Source organism: Acanthisitta chloris, unplaced genomic scaffold (assembly GCF_000695815.1).
Source record: "Acanthisitta chloris isolate BGI_N310 unplaced genomic scaffold, ASM69581v1 scaffold5892, whole genome shotgun sequence".
In the NCBI taxonomy this organism is placed as follows: Eukaryota; Metazoa; Chordata; class Aves; order Passeriformes; family Acanthisittidae; genus Acanthisitta; species Acanthisitta chloris.
In genome coordinates this window covers 36,340-55,264 of record NW_008660926.1, presented here as the reverse complement: position 1 = coordinate 55,264, position 18,925 = coordinate 36,340, and the positions used below count along the sequence as shown (strand labels likewise).

Sequence of the window (18,925 nt, the reverse complement as noted above, 5' to 3'; positions counted from 1 at the left end):
ATCTCTTCTGTAGATGTTGAGTCCAAGCTAAAAAACTCATCCACAGACTTCGTTTAGGTTGATTTAGAACTTTCAGAATTAGAATCACAGGCTGCAGCTGGGACCATTAACCTTGATAAAGTACCCTCTTTCCATTCACTGCAGTCACGTCCTCTCTCTTTATCATAAGGATCATAAAAGCATGATTTGTCTCTCTTATTTTGACAGGTTTTATCCCACCTCCGCTGATCTTTGGGGCTGGAATTGACTCCACATGTCTGTTTTGGAGCACGTTCTGTGGCGAGCAAGGAGCCTGTGCACTGTACGACAACGTGGTCTATAGATACCTGTATGTTAGTATTGCTATAGCCCTGAAGTCTTTTGCATTCATCTTGTACACAACCACCTGGCAGTGCTTGAGGAAAAACTATAAAAGATACATCAAGAACCACGAAGGTGGTCTCAGCACTAGTGAGTTTTTTGCCTCTACTCTCACCCTAGACAATCTGGGGCGGGACTCTGTGCCCCAAAATCAACCACATAGGACAAAATTTATCTATAACCTTGAAGATCATGAGTGGTGTGAAAATATGGAGTCTGTTTTATAGTGACTGTGGAGGGGTGAACTATATTCATAATACAAGGGTCCTTTTTAATAAAAAAACAAGGAGAGAGCACGAGTGAAGAAACACGACTGCAAAACAACAACAGCAACACAGGAAACTTATTTTCAAAGTCAAACCCAGCCAGGATTCTTGAGAACAACATCTTCTAATGGCATCACTTGTGACATCCTGTGGGGTGATGGAGGAGGCAGGGAGCCCTCGTGGCTGGGTTCAGCCCCTTTGGTGACAGCACGAGCTTCCAAGGAGGGAATCTGCAGAGGTCCATCGAAGAGCTCAGCACACAGACAGGCTTGGGCATGAGGCATAGAGAAAGCAAGGTGATAACAGCAATAGGTGTTTGCAGTTGCAAACAGGGTCCTGGGGACGAGTGGGGCCCCACAGCCTGGGCTGAAGGGTTGGCCAGTCTGGGGCTGCTCAAACGCACTGCGCTCTGCGATAGCAAAGAGGGAGCAGTGCTGGAGTCGTTCCACCAGTCACACTCTGTCACCAGCCACGAGTCCACAATAAATACCTTGAAAGCTGCTGGAAACCTTCCCAGTGGCGAGTAATGCTGTCAGGAGTATCCAAGTCCTTCCAGCCCAGGCTTATTCACAGATTGCAGCTTTGTGGCTGTCTGTGAATAGCTGCGCTCAGATCTCAAACCCAGTAGAGTTCAAGACATTTGCTCACACTTGCCAAACGTGCTGTCATTTTTAAAGGGGGATGAGTTCCAAATACTTATCTGTGTAGTCCTCTAATAAGATCTTTTTTAAAAATTATTTTCAACTCTATGTTAACCCTTAAATCGCTGACACTTTTCCATAGGGAGGATTTATTTATGCTAGTTTGGGGAAGGATCCTGTTTAATTCACCCAAACGTAATGTGACTCAAGGGGTTTGTTTAATCCTCTGCGTTTTTTATCCATACGCCTTCATTCTAATATGCTACCAAGCCAATGAAGACACATAATATGTTTTTAAAACAGAGAACAAATGCACTGTGTCTCTATAAGAACAATTGTCAGTTGGAGAATTATAGATAATATGATGATTTACATAATATAGTTTTTTTCATATTCTATGTGACTCAGTGAATACATATATATATATGGAGAGGCTGTTTATGTTCTCTCCAGTTTTTAAAGATATATATATATATAATTTGCAATCTAGAAATTGTGTGGTGGATGTTTTCTTTAAAGTAAGTGTGTGTGCGTGTGTGTGTGTACAAGATGAAAGGAATACTGACCTTAATCCTTCAACCCTTACAATTGGTTTGGGGTTTTTTTTCACCTGAGAAATTCCTCTGACTTCAGTGGAAGCTGTGAGAGGAAGGTGGAATAACCTCCCCTCCTGGACACCACGTTTTCCCTGGAAGGCTGGGCTATGGGAGCAGAGAGTGGCCAGCAATGAGCAACTCGAACTTTCACTCAGCTTCCTGAGATGCATTCATGCAGGAGCAGATTTGGCTTGGCTCTTGCAGTGCAGTCTTATCTAAGCCTGCAAAACTCATGGGGAAGCTTTCATCCCATTACAAGTGTGGGGGTCAGGTTTATTTTGCATGCATATTTTTCTTTTCCAAAAGATTCCTGCGGGGAAGCAATACAAATTGGTGATGTTTGATGATTTTTTCCCCAGGAACCAGACCCATTTCCAATGGACTAAATGTCAGAAGGGTTTTAAGGGTTAGCATCAAAATAAAAAGCTCCTTTTTTTTTGTTTGAATTTGAAGCTGTTGTGAACTTGCAGATGTTTAGAGAAGTTACCTGGTATGTTGAACCAAATGCTGGACATCACTTCCGTGGTGGAGGGGCTGATCTTCCCCACGTCCTTGTCCATTGCTGGCAGTGGACACCCCAGAGCTGGCACAATTGCAGAGGGTTGATAACTTGCCACTCATGTTCAACACCTTTTAAGCAGACTTTGCTCTTGTCTGGGCATTGCAACATGGGTGTGGGGTATCAAACTGCTTCCACTTGACTGACTTTACATGTGTGTTTGTAATTTATGCACAGCATTATATGTTCAGCAACAATAAGGGCAGAAAAAACAAGGGTATATCAAAAAAACTCCACTGTGCCAAATACTTAACAAACATTGTAACTGCAGATATTCGATTCTTGGGTTTCAGCCATGTTAAGAATCACTTGATTGATGAAGGAGTTTAAGGAAAAAAAACATTATTAAGCTATGCAGTGCCATTGTTACGTTGGGTGGTAAATGATGCTTTTTAGACCATTAGATTGGTTTAGTATATCCTGTCTGCTAAAATAGAGATACTGCATCCATAAAACAATGAATTTAAAAAAGGCACAGGGTGCATAACTGTCTCATAAAATATATATAATTGTCAAGTATGAGCCTTTGAAATCGTTCTGTACAGTTCTCTTCATTCTGCAAATTTATTACTTAGACTGCTGTCTTTTCAAATGTTAGCTCATAATTTTATACCATACACACACATTCAGACTTGAACACAAATGTCACAGAATAGAACCTTTCTAAAAGCCTGATTGCTTGAAATTCTATAACCCCTTTCACAGTTTCATTATTTTCCCCTCTGATAGTCCAAGGTGAAGGAGAATAGCATGCTGACATGATGCAAAACAAGCTCCTGGTGTTTGTTGGTACAGTCAAAAGTCTCCCTTGACTGGAGTTATAGAAACAGGATTCCAGGGCACGTAACATTTTCATTTTTATTATTGTTTACTTTTTTTCATTTGATCTCCTCTCTTCATATGTATGGGAGACACATTTGAATGGGGTTACTTAGGTTATTTTTAAGCTGTAACTTGAAATTCCTGCATGATTGTTATTTTCTTTCTTTTGATAATTTGACTTGTGAAAAGCTTCCTCCCCATCCCACTCTTTTTATTTTCAAGGTTGTGTCCCATGTCTGCACCATGAAGGGCTTTACTGTCAGTGCTTTGGTGCAGATTTAAGAACAGAGCTTTAGTTTAAAGAAAATGCACAGACCAAAACCTTCATCCATCCCAGCAGGCATTTGGGTTTTTCTGATTTCAAAACCACAAGCTGGTTTTGCCTGCGACCCAATTTCTATTATAGAATAAGAAATGTAGAGTGTCAGACATCCTCCTGCTTCCCAAATTGCAGTATGGGCCTTCTCCTGTCAGCACTTCACTTCCATCCCACAACTGCCTTAACCGTGCAGGAAACTTAAGAACAAGGATGGAGATAGAAAAATGCCTATTCCTGGGAACAGAAACAGGGGCAGAGTCTGAGCTGTGCAGTGCAGATCCTGCGGTGGAATTTCTTCCCCCATATTCAAGGGCATTGACATTCAGGGGTTTGTTGAGACCTCAGTCTCAGCAGAAATGTTATCTTGTCATTTCCAAGCACTGTGTTCCCTGCGTGGCTCTCTGCTAAGGAATGGGATGTTGGAAAGAATAAACTACTTGAGATTCAGCAGTCTCTCTGGGATTGCCCAGTGGCCTTGCATGACTTCAGGTTGGGGTTTCCTTTCCCTTGCACAGATCCCACCTTGGCGTAGCCGTGGTGGAATTAAAAGGGGACCCCAATCTAAAACTGGTGCAGATGACACTAGGATTGGTTTCTTTACATCCTTGTTAAGAGGGGGATGCATTTCCAGAACCTTCTTTGTATACATATAGAAATCATCCATTTTTCTGACTTTGCTCAGCACATCTTGGATGTAGAGAGGGACTGAAAAGGCCATGACTTGTATTATCACTTGAATATCCCAAACCTTCCATTCCTTGGGAATGAAACTAACAGGGACCTCCCCCTGCCATACCCCTGTGAGATGCACTGAACTCCTCGGTGCTGCTGCTGTTAATCTTGGTTGGGTCTCACCTTGCTTGGAAGGTGAGAAGGGAAAGATGCAGAGAGGATTTAGCTGAGTTAGCTATGCTTCAAAATGCTTCCGAATTGAACGGATGGTCTGCAGACATTTGGAAAGTAATTGGAGTATTTCCAAATGGCTGAGAGGCATTGACTTTTTGTTCCTTGAAAAAAAAACCCACTAAAATTAAGGGAATGAGTGAGATTTGGAGTCTCTCCTATTCCCATCTGAGTTTTATGTTCATCACATTGCTGTTGGAGGTAATGGACTTCGGGTTCACCTTTGTGTCTCAGCCAGACACACATTTTTTCTCCTTAAATGAGGTCCTGGGAGACAGAAAGGCAACTTCATCTCACAACCAGCAATTTCACTCCACAGCCAATCCAAGACAACCTGAAGGCTACCAGCACTGTGAAGCTTTAGCCCCTGAATCAGCCACAGCTGTTTCTGCCATATGAGAGTTTGTCACAGCTGGGTGTCTTTGGCTTAGTATTTTCTAAAGACTTGGACACTCCTAGTGTGATGTTTGTTTCATTCTTGGCAGGTGACAGCAGGGAATTGTCAGTATTAAAGACACATGCAAATGCTTCACTGGACTGATGTGATAACAGCTTTGTTCCTTTATTCACAAGGGTTTCCAGACTTATTCCTGCTCTGCCTTTAGACACAGCCATGCTCATCTATCCCCCTAATTTCATGTGAACTATGTTTGCCGACAGAAACAGGTTTGTTGTTATTCTCTCTCTAGTTCTGATTGCTGCATGCAAAGCTCACAGGTTGTCTGTACACAGGGCAGAGCACCCCTGAATATAAGCAATAATACTGACCTGCTCTGTCTGCATGAGGAGTTCTGGCTTTTCTTACCTAAGTCTGAGTTCATCTCTCCCAACATCCCACGCTGCTGCTGTGACTCACCTGTTTTGTTGGCAGGAAGTCCAGGAGACAGGCAGCCAAGATACAACTGGTAGGGACATAGGCAGCAGTTTGTTAAGATGGACAATCATGTGATGGGAGCCTTTGGTGTGAGCCAGGCTCAGCCGTGGTTATCTGATGGTTGAGACGGATCTGAGGAGGAAAGGAGTAACCAGGGCATGGTGACTGAGCCCCTGGGTGTCCCTGAAAGGATTATCCACCCTTCTGCATGCCTGGTTAGCCTTACTTCCATCAGGCCCATGGTTTGTGGGCATTTCTTCCAAACTGGCCATCAGCTTCCTTTCCCCAGCCACAGTTCTTTCTTCCCCTTAATGGCAAAGCACAGCTCAGTTATACCCAGTCAGTGCAATATATTCAGAGTTACTGAGTGGCATTTAAATTCACCTGGGTTGCCAGCAGGTCTCACTTAGTGTTACATATGTTCAAAACATTATGGTTTGTTCTGCTTATATACACTAAATCCATTACTTCTAGGCTGAAAAATGATGTTTTCTCTCATTCCATTGACAGTTCTAGCCAATCTGAGTCTTAATACAATTGCTTTGCTGAAAAATGGCCTTTCAGCAGTTCTTAGGCGTGAGGTACTTCTTTATTAACTAGTGATGCCAAGGAAAATCTTTGGCTATTGTCTGTTCTCTGAATCCAGAGGAGCAGAAGGCAGCTCTGTCTGCTCAGAAGCAATACTGGTGTTTTCTGTGACAGAGTATGAGCATAGACTACTTTTCTTTCAGCTTCAATGTCGCCACAGCTGCTCAGCTATGAGCATCCCCTGGTCCCAAAAAGACACAGGGAATTCAGGAAAAGCCATGTGGACAGAAGAATCCATTTAGATAACTGCAAGAGTAGGACTGTAGGATGTTTGTGGTGTTTATGCTGTTTTGCTTGTCAAAACCTTGCTTCAGTCTATTTGTCTGAGGAATGGAGTGACCCCAGGGATGGGGTCTTTGGGATATGATGAGTTTATGATGTTTCCCTACTGTGTTCAGACTAAGTGTGGCAGAGCAGGATGTCCCACCCAGAAAGGAAAAGATTAGCCATACCCTGACAGTTTGTAGTGCTTGGCTTGTTCTACACAAAGTCGATGTCTGCAAATGGCAGAAAGCAATAAGAAACTTGACAGCTCCAACTCAGCCAATAATTAACAGCAACTTCATGAATGAATTTTCCCTTTTATTCTTTCCTTGTGAATTGCTGAGAAAACCAACAAAATTCCTCCAGTGTATTTGCAAGGTTGTTTCTGCATGTCATCTGTGATCTGGAGGGGTTGGAAAAGTTTCCTTGTAATTCATACACATTGGTTTGTTCTGGCTGGATGTAGAAATCATGGGGGATGTTTCTGCTCCCTGAGTTCCTTAGAAAATTCCAAGGGGTTTCTCATCAGTACAAATACTTAGTCCAAAAGTATGTGATTAGGAATTGAGTAAGAGGATCCTTGCTCAGTGCCAGTGGGCTGAGTGCCACTGGACACACACTGCTCCAGGACAGCCAAAGCACTGGCTTCCAACTCACAGTCCACTTTCCAGGAATATTCTCTCACAGATGCTTGAAATTCTCAGCCTCTCCCAGTGTTCCTACCAGTTAACACATTCATTTGAGTAATTACTGAGAGCAAACACCAGAAGGGTATGAACCCAGACAAAACCAAATTGGTATTAAGGTGAAGCAGGTGGTGTAAATTTTATGTGCAATGTTTGCACAGCTCTTGGATCAGAAGCAAAAACCTCTCGGGAATCAGGAGAGTTGCATATGGCATAACATATCTTAGTTCTTCCCAACTGAACTGCCCATTGGTAGGACAGCAAAAGGCATCTTTCCCTGCCATGTGTATCTTAGCCCTTCAAACCCCTTTTCTTTTGCAGTATGGCATCGCACAAATACCAGTGCATTTACCCCTCAATGCAAACTGCATCTCAGTGCTATGTTTTTGGTGCCTCACAACTCTAACTGTGAACTTGAAAGGATGAAATGATCCCTGTTCTTCACCCGCAATGCTTCTTGCCTGATGGGAGGAGGAGGACGATCCCCCTTGAAGACTCACAGCTGTTTTCCTAAAGTCTTAGGCGCAGCAGGACCGAACGGTGCTCTGTGATCGCGGGTGGCCTATTCGCTGTGCTCAGGGTCTGTAGCTTGTCTACAGCCCCACGTTGCCTTCACGATGTTTTCGGTGCAAAGCATGGTGAGGAGGCTGTGCAGGACTGCCCTGACAAGTGTTAAGGGCTGCCAATGGTCTGTGACCAACCAATTTTGGGAGTCTCCATGTTAGCACATGAAAGCAGCTTCCATCACCTACTTTTGGGAAGGAGCTGTCTCAGAGCAGGTTCAGTGGGAAACTGGAGCAGCACTGGGACCGCACAACAGGGAGTTCTTGGTTCACTTTGGTACCACATATGTAGGGAGGAGGGGTGGGGATGGGAGCAGGGGAAGAGCTGTGACCTTTTAAAACCCATAGTGCCTACCACTGCAAATGGAACGCTGTATTGTATTATATTATACGTGACTACCATGTAAATAAAGTACAATAAATGTGGTGTTCATTAGGATTTTGATACAAGTCAAATGCAGTCTGCAGAAATGTTTTTTTTTTCCCTGCTTATATGTATTTATATCACATTCTAGGCACGGGGACATTTGGAGTTGTGTGAGTTAGCAATGCATAAATGGCATTAGATGGCAAATGTTTGCAGTAAGACTATTTTAAGATTCCTTTTGCCCTCTGTAGATGAGACCCAAGCACCAGTGGGGGCAGCTTAAACAGGCAGGAGGAGAGCAGCTCCTGACATGGTTTGTGAGCAGAAGTGACTGCTGCCCAGCCAGTCCTTGGCCATGCTTCATTCATGGTGAAGGAAAAGCAAAGTTTCAGTTTGGCTGAGTTCTCTGCATGTTTTCCTGATGCAGAGGTTGACCAGCAGCATATGCCCTGCCTGTGTAACCTGGTTATCCTCCACCCCTGAGATCCCTTAGCAGCAGCTACAGCTTAGCAAATTTGAGAGTTTAAAATTCAAAGCAGATTGGGGAAAGTTCTGTTCTTAACCAGCTGGCTCTTCTGTGTCTCTGGCAGAGACTGAGGGGCTTGGTGGTTTGGCTACTAAGTATACTAAGAATTTACTTTGTCCCTTAACCCCTTCCCTTCTCCATCCTCCTGTTTCTCCATGGTGTAATAAAAAAATTAACACATCTCCATGAGGCAGGTCTGCCACGTCACCTCCGAATCCTGATGCGTCTCTTAACTGGGTTGGTGGTGGGAGTTTCTCCAGGCTTCAGAAGCTCAGTGTTTGCAGCTGGTGTGTGGATGTAATCTTCCATTGGTGTGTTCAGGGTGCTTCCATTTGATTGTCTTGTTGGAAATAAGACCACCCCAAGCAGTTTGTTACACCTATGGCTCAAAACTCCCCTGCAGAGCTCTGTGAGAGTCCACAACACTGGAGGAGTATCTATCTGCCTCCATACCAGACCAGTCCATGACATTTGTCCCTCATACCATTGCTGTCCCTCACAGTCACCTGCACAGAGCAGCATTTGTGGGTGGTTGGTGGTGGAAATGGTTCTTCCTGCACAGGACATCTCCCCAGATGGTCTGTAGCAATGTGTGTGGGACCTGGATGAGCACATGTGTCACTGCCCCTGCCTTGGGCTGTGGGTTATCTTTTCCTACAGTGCCTAAGGTACAGTGGCCCTCAGAAAGGTCTTTGAAGTGTGTTGTTTTGACTGCTGGTAGTTTTGCAGATGTTTAGCAGGACTTCCAAAAATAAACCAAAACCTGGTTTGGAAAAGGAAATGTTTCACTGTACAATTGATTTTAAAAAATTTAAAAAAAAAAAAAAAAGAAAGAGAAACCACATGCTCGATATATTTTGAGTACTGTGTTCTGTATTTTTGCAGCTTATATTTTCCAGATGAGCAGTTTAGAAATATGTGATGTGAAATACATACTGTAAGTTTGCTGTAAATGATATTAAAAACACTATTTTCATTCTTCTGCTGTCTCACTGGATGATCTCTTTGCTTCTCACAGCTTGGCTGGCTGTGCTGCTCCTCTGACTGTCCCAGAAAGCTTTCAGTTCCAGTACAGGCAGAGTTGAGACTTTGGGTTAGAGGTTCAGTGTTGAGGTTGAAAGTTTGGTAGGAATGACAGTGGGGGTGGATGTGTTCCCAGGCATGTGCAGTGGCCTCAGAGGAGAGGTCCCCACAAAGAAGTGGTTGTGACAGAGAAGGTAAGGCAGGTTTTTGGAAAGGGCAAGATGAAGTTTAATTAATGGAGAAAGGAAGGGGAGAATGAGGACATCCTAGATATTTGCAGAATGGAGGAACTTGAGCCCCTGGAAGACAGTAAAATGAGAAGGAGCTCAGAGAGAACATGAGTTGAGCAGTGAGGAAAAATGCTGGATGTCTCAGTGGTGACGAATGTGTCTGACACTCTTTGTGTCAGTTCAGCTGTGAAGGGGAAAAAAAAATGCTTTTAGCTGAAATAGCAACAGCTCAGTGAAGTGGCTGAGCCCTGCAAAGCACCCTGAGCCCCTGCAGCTGCAGAGGCTTCTGCATCTCCACCAACATGTCTGGTGTGGTGAGATCAGGCCCAGAGGGTGACACATTCCTGAGAACTCAGCGATACCCACTTCCCCTTGTTCCAGCTGCTGCATTGGTCAGAATAAAAGTAAGCACTTTCTTGACCCATTATTTTTCAGTGTTTCAAATATTTTGTATGAAAAGAGTGGTTTTCTCCTGAGCTTCTACAAAATGATGCTAAACGAGGCAATTACATTCCAACTGAGCTGAATATTCAGTTATTCCTTGTTTGTTCCATTTTTTATCATTCCCTCTTCTGCAAGGCAGAGGGCAAAACAAAGATTAAAAGTCAGAGAAAAAAACCCATTTTACTACAAACAAGTTGAATCCAACCACTGTTGCTTTGAATTCACTTTCTAACAACAGAAGCTTTGGAGAATGTTTCAAGAGTGAGGTAGGAAGGCTGGAAAACTGTTTTGTTAAATGTTGACAGCGAAGAATCTTTTATTTATTTCACTTTATTGCTCTCCCTCAGCTCAACTACTGTTGGTGTTGGAGCCTGTGCAGGCTCCCTCTGAAGGCATCATTCCCACTTGCTCTGCTGGCCATTCCTTGCAGGTCCCCACTGTCCCCCACACAGCACACACAGCTGCTCAGGGCCTCCCTTCAGCTGTCCTAGACCTTGCATTTTTGCTGCTACCTCTGACAGAACCTGGTTAATTGGGTATTTACCGAGCTGAATTCTGTTGTGGATGCAGATTATTAACCTTTATGTCACCTAGAAGATATTACACCTGGTAAAGTTAATGTTTTGAGACCAGGAGGTTAATGTGTCAGTGCTCAGCCCTCCCTAATTAGCAACAGGGCTGTGTGTGGCTGTGCTGTGAGCCCTGCTTTAATTAGAAAGGACTCACAGATGGGTCATATCAATGGCATCAGTTCATCTGCCTCCTTCAGCCCTCTCTGATCTATCTTCTCCTTGTTGTCCCAGGACCTTGGGTAAGTCTTTGTGTTGTGGTGCCCATCCCAGAGGGTGTGATGCTGGAAGCCTTCCCAGGGCCAACCTGGACTGGGTCTAAGACAACAGTTTGCGGTGAAGTCTATGGAGTTCCAAGCTAAGAAGGTAGTTGTGTCTCTAGGAATGTTCTTAGCAGAAGGTCTTAGCTCTGCACCAAGTTTGCTCAGCTCTAGAAGCCTTGGGTGATCTCTATGGTGCTTCTGAGCTGGCTGAATGGCATGAAGTAATTGTTAGGCTTGAAAGAGTAACTGGCTTTGCATGCTGGTGTTCCTATGCTTGCAACCAGAGTGTGCCCTGGGACATGTGTGGACTGGAGTGAGGATCATGCAAGTTGCAATCTGGTGGTCAGGAGTGGATATGGGAAGGTTGAAACATGTCTTTATAATTGTGAACTTCTATACCACAAGCCTTGTTTGAAGAGCCTTGCTCACCCAGTCAGGGAAGAGAGACAGATCCCGTGTTGTTCATGGCAAGGCAAAGTGAGGTATTTATCCATTGTCTCTTGCTTCCCATTACTCCTGTGACAAATACAGGCCAGGCAGGAGTGTGGGTTTATGCTTTACAGGACCAGGAAGTGTCTGTCTTCAGAGCTGTTTGCAGCTTGTGTCCTGGCTGACCCTGAGCAGCTATTTCTCATCATGGAGATCTCCTAACCAGGAGAAAGTGGTGGCTCTTGAAGAGGCAGCTGCTTTCTGATGCACAGCTCTTCCATTTGTACCCCCAGCTGCCTGTAGGGATGGTTCCTGGCTCACATGGCTAGTGCAAGGTAGTGGCATCAGACATCCTCCTCATTCACTGCTCCAGAATGGGCTCCCTGCCTTCTGCAAGGCCAAGGACACTTTATGTCAAGCAGGAGCAGGGAGAGCTGCACATGGAGCTCAGTAAATACAGGCACCTGGTGTAAGGCTGCTTGTGTACAGGGCAGAGGGAAAGTTTTCAGCACATTTCCAAGTGATGCTGCAATCCATGAGCTGTGCTGTGGAGGTAGCTCCAGTCCCTGACACCACATGACCCAAAACTGAGACAAGCACTCTGCAAATTCAACAGCAGAAGTGCCTGTGATCCATACTAAAAGTAACCAGATGGAGGCTAATAAATGAGGGATAATAGAGAGAAAAATGACTAATCTTTTCAGCCTGCTTGAAAGAGGTGTTGCACATCAAGACCTCCCTTGGTTTTATGAGCCAAACCAGCAGCACAAGGAGGAGCCTCAGCATCTCCTCTGTAACGTGGTGAATCTCAGCTTCTTTGTGATGTGGCAATTGTCCTTCCACACAAACACCTTTGGGCTGTACAGGCAAAGTGCAAAACCAAACTGCTAAATATAGCCAGTCAGAATGTTCCCCTTGAGGAAAAAAACATCATTTCCTTAAAATTAAGACTTTTTGTGGGAGTATCTCCATTTCAGTGGCATTTCATTCAAACAAAAGGCAATGAGCTCAGTGTCTTGTTGGAATTGGAGCATTTAGAGTTTTTCTTTTGGAAACTGTAGCTCGAATTCTCTCAGCATATAAAATAAATTAGAGTACTTGGAGTTTTATCAAAATGAAATGTTTTGATTGCCTTCAAGCAATATTTTCTGCTTAACATTACACTTCTGTGGAAATTCTGAAATTCAATGTTTTGTTCTATTTTGAAACACAAGTGCACATAGACCGTCTGGAATTTTTCACAGATGCCTCATGCCAACCCAGACCCCACCAGAAAAATACTTTGAGAGGCTGACGAGCCTGGTGGTCACCAGGGACATGGGAGCAGATACAGCTGCTGTAAGGGAATTGCAAGAGCACACAGTCACCCAGCAGCAGGTCAAGTTTTTGCCAGGCAGCATGAGGATAAATCCCACTCCTAAGCAAGTAAAGGGTTATCCTTAGCTCAGTTTCCTTTTTCCATTGATCCAGTCTTTGAGAGAAGAACAAATGTATTTAAAAATCAAAGCTAATGGTGCATTTTTCCTCTTAGTTTGAGGCCAAAATTGGTTTTAAAATTGGCTTTGTGTCTGCTCTTGTGCAAATTTGTGTCTTCCCTCCCTGGTCCTCCTAGCAGGGGATGGGAAAATGCTGCCATCATGATGCTTGAGCTGGTCTTATCCTCAGACTGGGAGTACCATGTTCAGGGGCTGAGCTTGCCCATGTCCCACTGCTTTTGAGTACAGGTTACATAGCTATAGACTATATTTTTCAGCATGAAGAGGTCTTGGTAGGAGTATCCTCATGTTATGAGTGAAAATCCATTAAGGTGAAGGGCAGCTGTAGAAATCTGGCATTTTTACTGGCCCTGTAGGTAGGGAAAACTGCTTGAGGAGGACAATGTGTAGCTCAGGAGAGTTTGTTCCCTGCCTCAGGTCCTTGGGGCTCACTGGCTGTCGTGAACATTAGCTCAGCACATGGACCTTGCTGGCTGCCACAGTGCTTTTCCACAGAGCCATTCCTCCACCTATCAGGCTGTTTAGTCCATTAGTCACCTCACTGGCCTTAAATAAAGGAATTTGAGGTTTGTATTAAAAGCTCTGAGCCTGGAATGCTGTTGCTCAGCAGAGGTCCCATTTTCACCTTTAGGAAATGGCCAAAAAGAATAAAAATGGTCTCATTATACAGCAAGCTAGGAGAATTTCTGCTGAGAGAGCAAAGGGGATGGAAACTTTTATCTTATTCTCAGATGGACTCAGGATAGCAGTGAGGAGTGAACATGCCCCGAGAGGCTGCAGGATGAGCAGAATGAGTGAACATGGGTCCTGAGCCTGCTGAGAGCAGATGAGTACAGAAATTCAGCAAACAGAAGTTCAGAAGGCTAAGAAATGTTCATGCTGGAGTGAAGCCTCATCCTGCTTTTCTCTCTTAGAGATGGTTTCTGGAATTGAACTTCTCTCTCCAGCCCTCCCTTCACATGCAAGAAGAAAGGGACTGCTGAGCGAATGATATGAATGATTGATACGATGATGTTGTTGTGGCAGCCCTTAGAGGATGCTGAATGCTACCCTTCCCCTTAGATTAATTAGGAATGCTTTTACCTGAAATCCTGGAGACCTTTTCCTGCAAGCCTTGGGTGTACACAAAGCATATCTTCTCCATTCAGGACATGTACTAATTCCCCGCTGAAATCAGCACTCATCCAGTACTAACACCCACACAACTTCCAAATACCTCTGGAAAGGAGCAAAGCAACTTGAGAGACATCCAGATTTCTGGATGAAGCCAGAACACAACTTAGCCTTCATTGAAGTGACATTTGAACAAAAAGATGTTTGATTTATTTTATTATTTTCTAATATTCTGGAAACATGCTGCTGAAACACAAACACCCATGGAGATGTAGAAGAGGGTGCTGTGCTGCAAAACCAGAGCCTGCTCAGCACAGGAAGACTCTTTGCAGCTGAAGATGAGGTTTGAGGGAACTCTCTTTGCCCTTGCATCACTTCCAATCTGTTTCACTGCGGGTCATAAAGCCTGGTGTGCTGAGTTTTCCAAGTGCCATTAGTTTATGGGCTTGTTAACAGAGAGAATTTTGTTACCTTTCACGGTCTGATTCTCATTGAACCTGAGATCCCTCGGTGTAATTTTGATGGCAGAGGAGAATCAGGTTAATAACATTTAAGATCGCTTTTCAGAAAATATTATTGGAGCTGGTTTCTTTTTACCTCCCTCTTTTCCCTGCTCTGTTATTGCCATCACTAGAATTAGCTCCCTGGTATTACTCTAACTGTATTTCAGTGTGGTCATGACTTGGATTAAGGCTTTAGAAACAAGCACAGCAGCCACTTTTTTGGGGCTGCATTCAGAAGTGGGTGAAGGAGTCTGAAAGATGCATATTTATTTGGGTTTGCATGTGGATTCCTATACAAAGCTGCAAATGGGAATGCAAGGGTGTTTAAAAGCCGGGAAAGACAAAACAAGTTAGAATTTTAAAGCATTGTTAGAGCACAGCAGGCTCTGTGATAGTGGAGATGTGAGACAATAAAAGGGTGAATCAGTTAATTAGGATGTTTAGTTAATATACTGCTACAATCAAAACTCTTCTAGTGGCAGTGCTGCCTTCTGGTGTGAATGGAGGGATTGTTAGAGACACCTGAGGAGGACAGGTGTGCAGTGTGGGTTGGGAATAAGCTGTGTGTTTCAGCAAGGGCAGGGAAAGGTATGCAGAGGAAAGTCTTCAACAGCGAGTGTACCTTCTGAAAGGGCTGGAGTTTGAGGTGCTCTTGATCCACACCATACCTACTGGCTTGGGCTTTTCATAATGCTGCTTCTGCTGAAGAAGCCTTTTGATGGTTAAAACTTGGAGACAGCCTGGCCTGGCATCATTCACCTTTTAGCTCTTCTTTTTCAGTTTTTCTAGTTAAGTGCAAACAAGGTTGCAATGGCCCAGGAAGAAAAGGTTCTGGTTATTTCTGGGGAAAGCAGTCTAAGAACCTGCTGCCTGCTTTCATTCATCACCTTTCCTATATGAGGAAGAGAGCAGAGACCTTGCTGATTTTAGTAAGACACTTCTCTTAAAGGCTAACAACCTTTACAGCAGCCTGTGTCTTGATAGGACATTCTTAACATCTAATGCAGTGATACCTAAGACCTTTCCTTTCTTTAGAGAGGTGAAAATGAGGTTTTGCCTTCTAGAAGCTCAGTATAACTAAACAACCTATTGACTTCCTTGCTACAAGGTGTGTGCTTTCTCAAGATGCATTAAACATGACAGACACTCCTCTAGTCCCAGGCAGTGCAGCATTAGCCATGTCTGTGCATTGCATCTACAGGAGGATGCTCTTCCCAATGTCTAAATTGGCATGAAGGAATGGAGAGACACTGTAGCTACATACACTGGAGAAAGAGGTCAAAACTAAATGCTTTCAGGAACAGAGTAAATGACTTCACTCTCATCTGTGCTCCCTGACACACCACTAGGTCATCAATATCTTCCTCTCTATGACAACCCTGAGAAAAACAAGGCAATTGAGGAGTGAGAGAGGTTATTTAAACAAGCATGTCGAGTGACTTTGTGAAGTAGATCCTGTTCATTATTGATCTGCTGGGATTTTTTTTTGGAGAAATTCTGAAAAGCAACAGGTTAAAAAAAAGGGGGGGAATAAAGCCAAGAAACAAACAACTACATTGAAATCCTGAGCATCTCAGCTCTCTTCCAGCACAGGCTGCACAGAGCTGCCTGTCACCATGGAGGAGCTGACTGAGGTGAGTTGGTGGGAACAGGCAAGGGGAGCAGTGTAAGGTGTATCCAGAGCACTTAGAAATTTCTTTTAGACTTCTTCAGGTGTGATTTTAATCCATCTTTAACAATTGATATTGCTGGGCACAGAAGTGCTGTATTTTTAAGAGCTGCTGTCCCATCAGCATTAGGTCAGACTGGCTGGAGGGTCCCATGGAGCTGCTCTCCATCCCATATAGGATATGCCCCTGCAAATCAAGACATCTCTTGCCTGAGTTCATAACTGTTCCATACCCAAACTCTTCTCTGAAGATGGGCCATGTTGCTGCCTCCTGATGCTTTGGCCATCCTGCTTGTGGGGACAGCCATCTGGGATACCTTGGGGTCCTTTTGGTGGCCTGGTCCCAAGCTTTGACCCCATGGACAAAATCATCATTGACCTCAGCAGCAGAACAAGGTACAAAGCTTCCCCACCAGAGATGCTCCCAGCTTAGTGACAGGGAGGGCTCAGCCCAGTGGAGGTTCTATCCCTCAGTCACATCTCTGCACGAGTACAGGAGTGTGCTACTCTGCAGTAACAAACAAGTTCCTCTTCAGCTTAATCAACTTTTCTGGGTTTTTTATTTGAAGGGCTGTGGTTCAAATGCTGCCACAAGCCCAGACAGGTGGCGATTTCATAGTTACAGTAAATAATTTACATGACAAATTCAGACCTGTCCCTTGGTCCTGTATTATTCATGAATGAACGGGCTTGGTTTTTATGACAATGTTCCTTATTCAAACACAGTCTGCGATGCATCTCAGTCCTCGAGTTCATTTCCATGGCATCTGGCTGTTTGCCAGACTTTTGTTGCTATTTTCTGGTTTGCAAAATGTATTACCTAGATTGTATTACTTTGCTCACTGAGGGACTGAAACTTCTATACGCTGCAAAGATTTCTGTGTGGCTGTAGAAGCTCCTTTGTAGTGAGGCTTCACTCAAATGCATATTTCTGAGCATTTCCCTTTGCACAATTGTTCTTGCACAGAAAAAATATCATTTGCATCAACATTCATGGCAAAGGGCAGAAATATCCCCAAGGAAAACACTCGAGGATCATTTAAATAAATCTTCACAAACACTTCACTGTTGTTTGCTCATTTTGGCTTGCACAGATCTCACTCTCAGGGTTTATAGATGTGAGAGTTCAGCTCCCTGGTGACCTCTGGGCCACCTGTTATCTCTGAGCATCTCTAATCCCATTCATTTTGTTGGAGATGGAGAAGGCAAAGCTGCAGTTTCCCAGCTGCTTGCCAAATTTCCGAGGTGTAGAGCTTCTTGAGAAGACATACACCTTGTGACTTGAGAACAGGATTCACCTCTCAGTCCTTTATACACTTCTACTGGGCCTTGTTTCCTTAGACTTTCACTCTTCACCCATGAAACAGGAAGAATAACAATGCCTTCCTTCCCAGGTACCTCACCCTGCTGATGATACAGATCCAGCATCATCTTTACACCCACTCATACAAATGAACCCTAATCCCAACAGGGACAAATAAACGTGTGGTATCTGTGTGACACCAGGCAATGCAAGAGCACTGAAACACTGCATTAATTTATACACTGCTGAAATACCTTATATAGGGGGATAATTGACCCTGGTGATCATATGAGCAGTTTGCTCATACCCAGCTGATTTGCTGCCTCTGTGCTTGATTGAATAATTGATAGTGCTTACTGTTTGCATTCATACTCTGCAATAGAAGTGTGTATAAAAATAAATTATATCTGTTTCATCCCCTGAAAATAAGCCCATTATAAATTAGTGAGAAATTAAGGACAATGTTATCTATTTCTTCTTCTGGGAATGTATGGTCACAGCCTTGAAAAAGCTGAAATCCAAGTGAGAAAACTGACCAAGCATGTTATTAATGGCCTCTATGTCTTGAAAAAACACATTGATTAATTTGCTAGTAAGGTCCTTTTGGATGAAAAGGGTCATGGGTTATTTACAAACAAGTGTTATTTCTCCAGCTGTCATTACTCAAAACAATGACGGGGGAAGGTCTTTTAATTTTTTTTTCTGTGTTTGAGGAGCCTCCAATTTGTCAGATCTCTGCTTTTGATACAGAATTCCTTTAAAAGCCAGAGGATATATCAAGCCCTCTCAGGAGGTGACGAGACTGCTGATCTAATTAGGAAAGGATTCGGAGCATTGCAGCCTCCTCAGATGACTTCACTAGAAGTTGTGGGTGTAGAGATGCTTTTGAAATTCAATCTGCACATCCTTTATGTGTCTCTGGTCCAAAGAGCTCCAAGGAAGCCTCAGGACTCTGCAGAAAGTGGTGGCATCAGCACAGGATTAGCAAAATTTATGGTTTCTGAAGATAGTTTCGGTTTTCACATGAGACCAAAGGAGATGCCTTGATCATTTAAGATCATGAGCCATGTTCTGCCATTTCTGACAAGTGCCAGGTGCTAATTCTAGCTTAAAATGCCCTTCAGTGGCATCTGAATAATTTATCTCTGTGTACATGTTCTTCTTTGTACTTTTGGGCAGTGAATCTACTTTACTTACAATGGTGCCAGTTTGTATTTTTTTTCCCAGCCTGTGGAGCTACCTCCCAGCGACGGATCAAGGAATTTGGGTTTGTAAGGTTTGGGTCCTTGGAGGAAACACTGTATGGAAATCCCAAATCCCAGCTGCACAAGTCAGATAGGGCATCCTACCCCTTTAGATACTTTGCAGATCTGTAGTGCCATGCAGCACAGCTGAGCTCAGCAGCACTCTCCTTTTGGGCTGCAAAGGATGGAAAGGATAACAAGGATAATGCAAGTGAGAAGCAAAGGGTATCAGTAGAGACTCAGAAAGCAACACTGAAGTGTGTTGATAGTGTTGTTTTGGGATCTTGGAGCTGAATAAATACAGC

General features: G+C 43.8%; 1 protein-coding gene across 1 annotated transcript in view; it reads left to right on the top strand.

Annotated features, from left to right (window-relative positions):
• The window catches only part of SLCO3A1 (solute carrier organic anion transporter family, member 3A1), a gene marked incomplete at its 5' end in the record, with an annotated part of 110,771 nt that extends 110,184 nt beyond the window's left edge, over window positions 1-587 (top strand). The window contains one exon of the mRNA XM_009070005.1: window positions 208-587. Within this exon, the coding sequence (XP_009068253.1) occupies window positions 208-587 (380 nt within the window). The remainder of the gene's footprint in view (window positions 1-207) is intronic.
• Window positions 588-18,925: the final 18,338 nt, after the last annotated feature.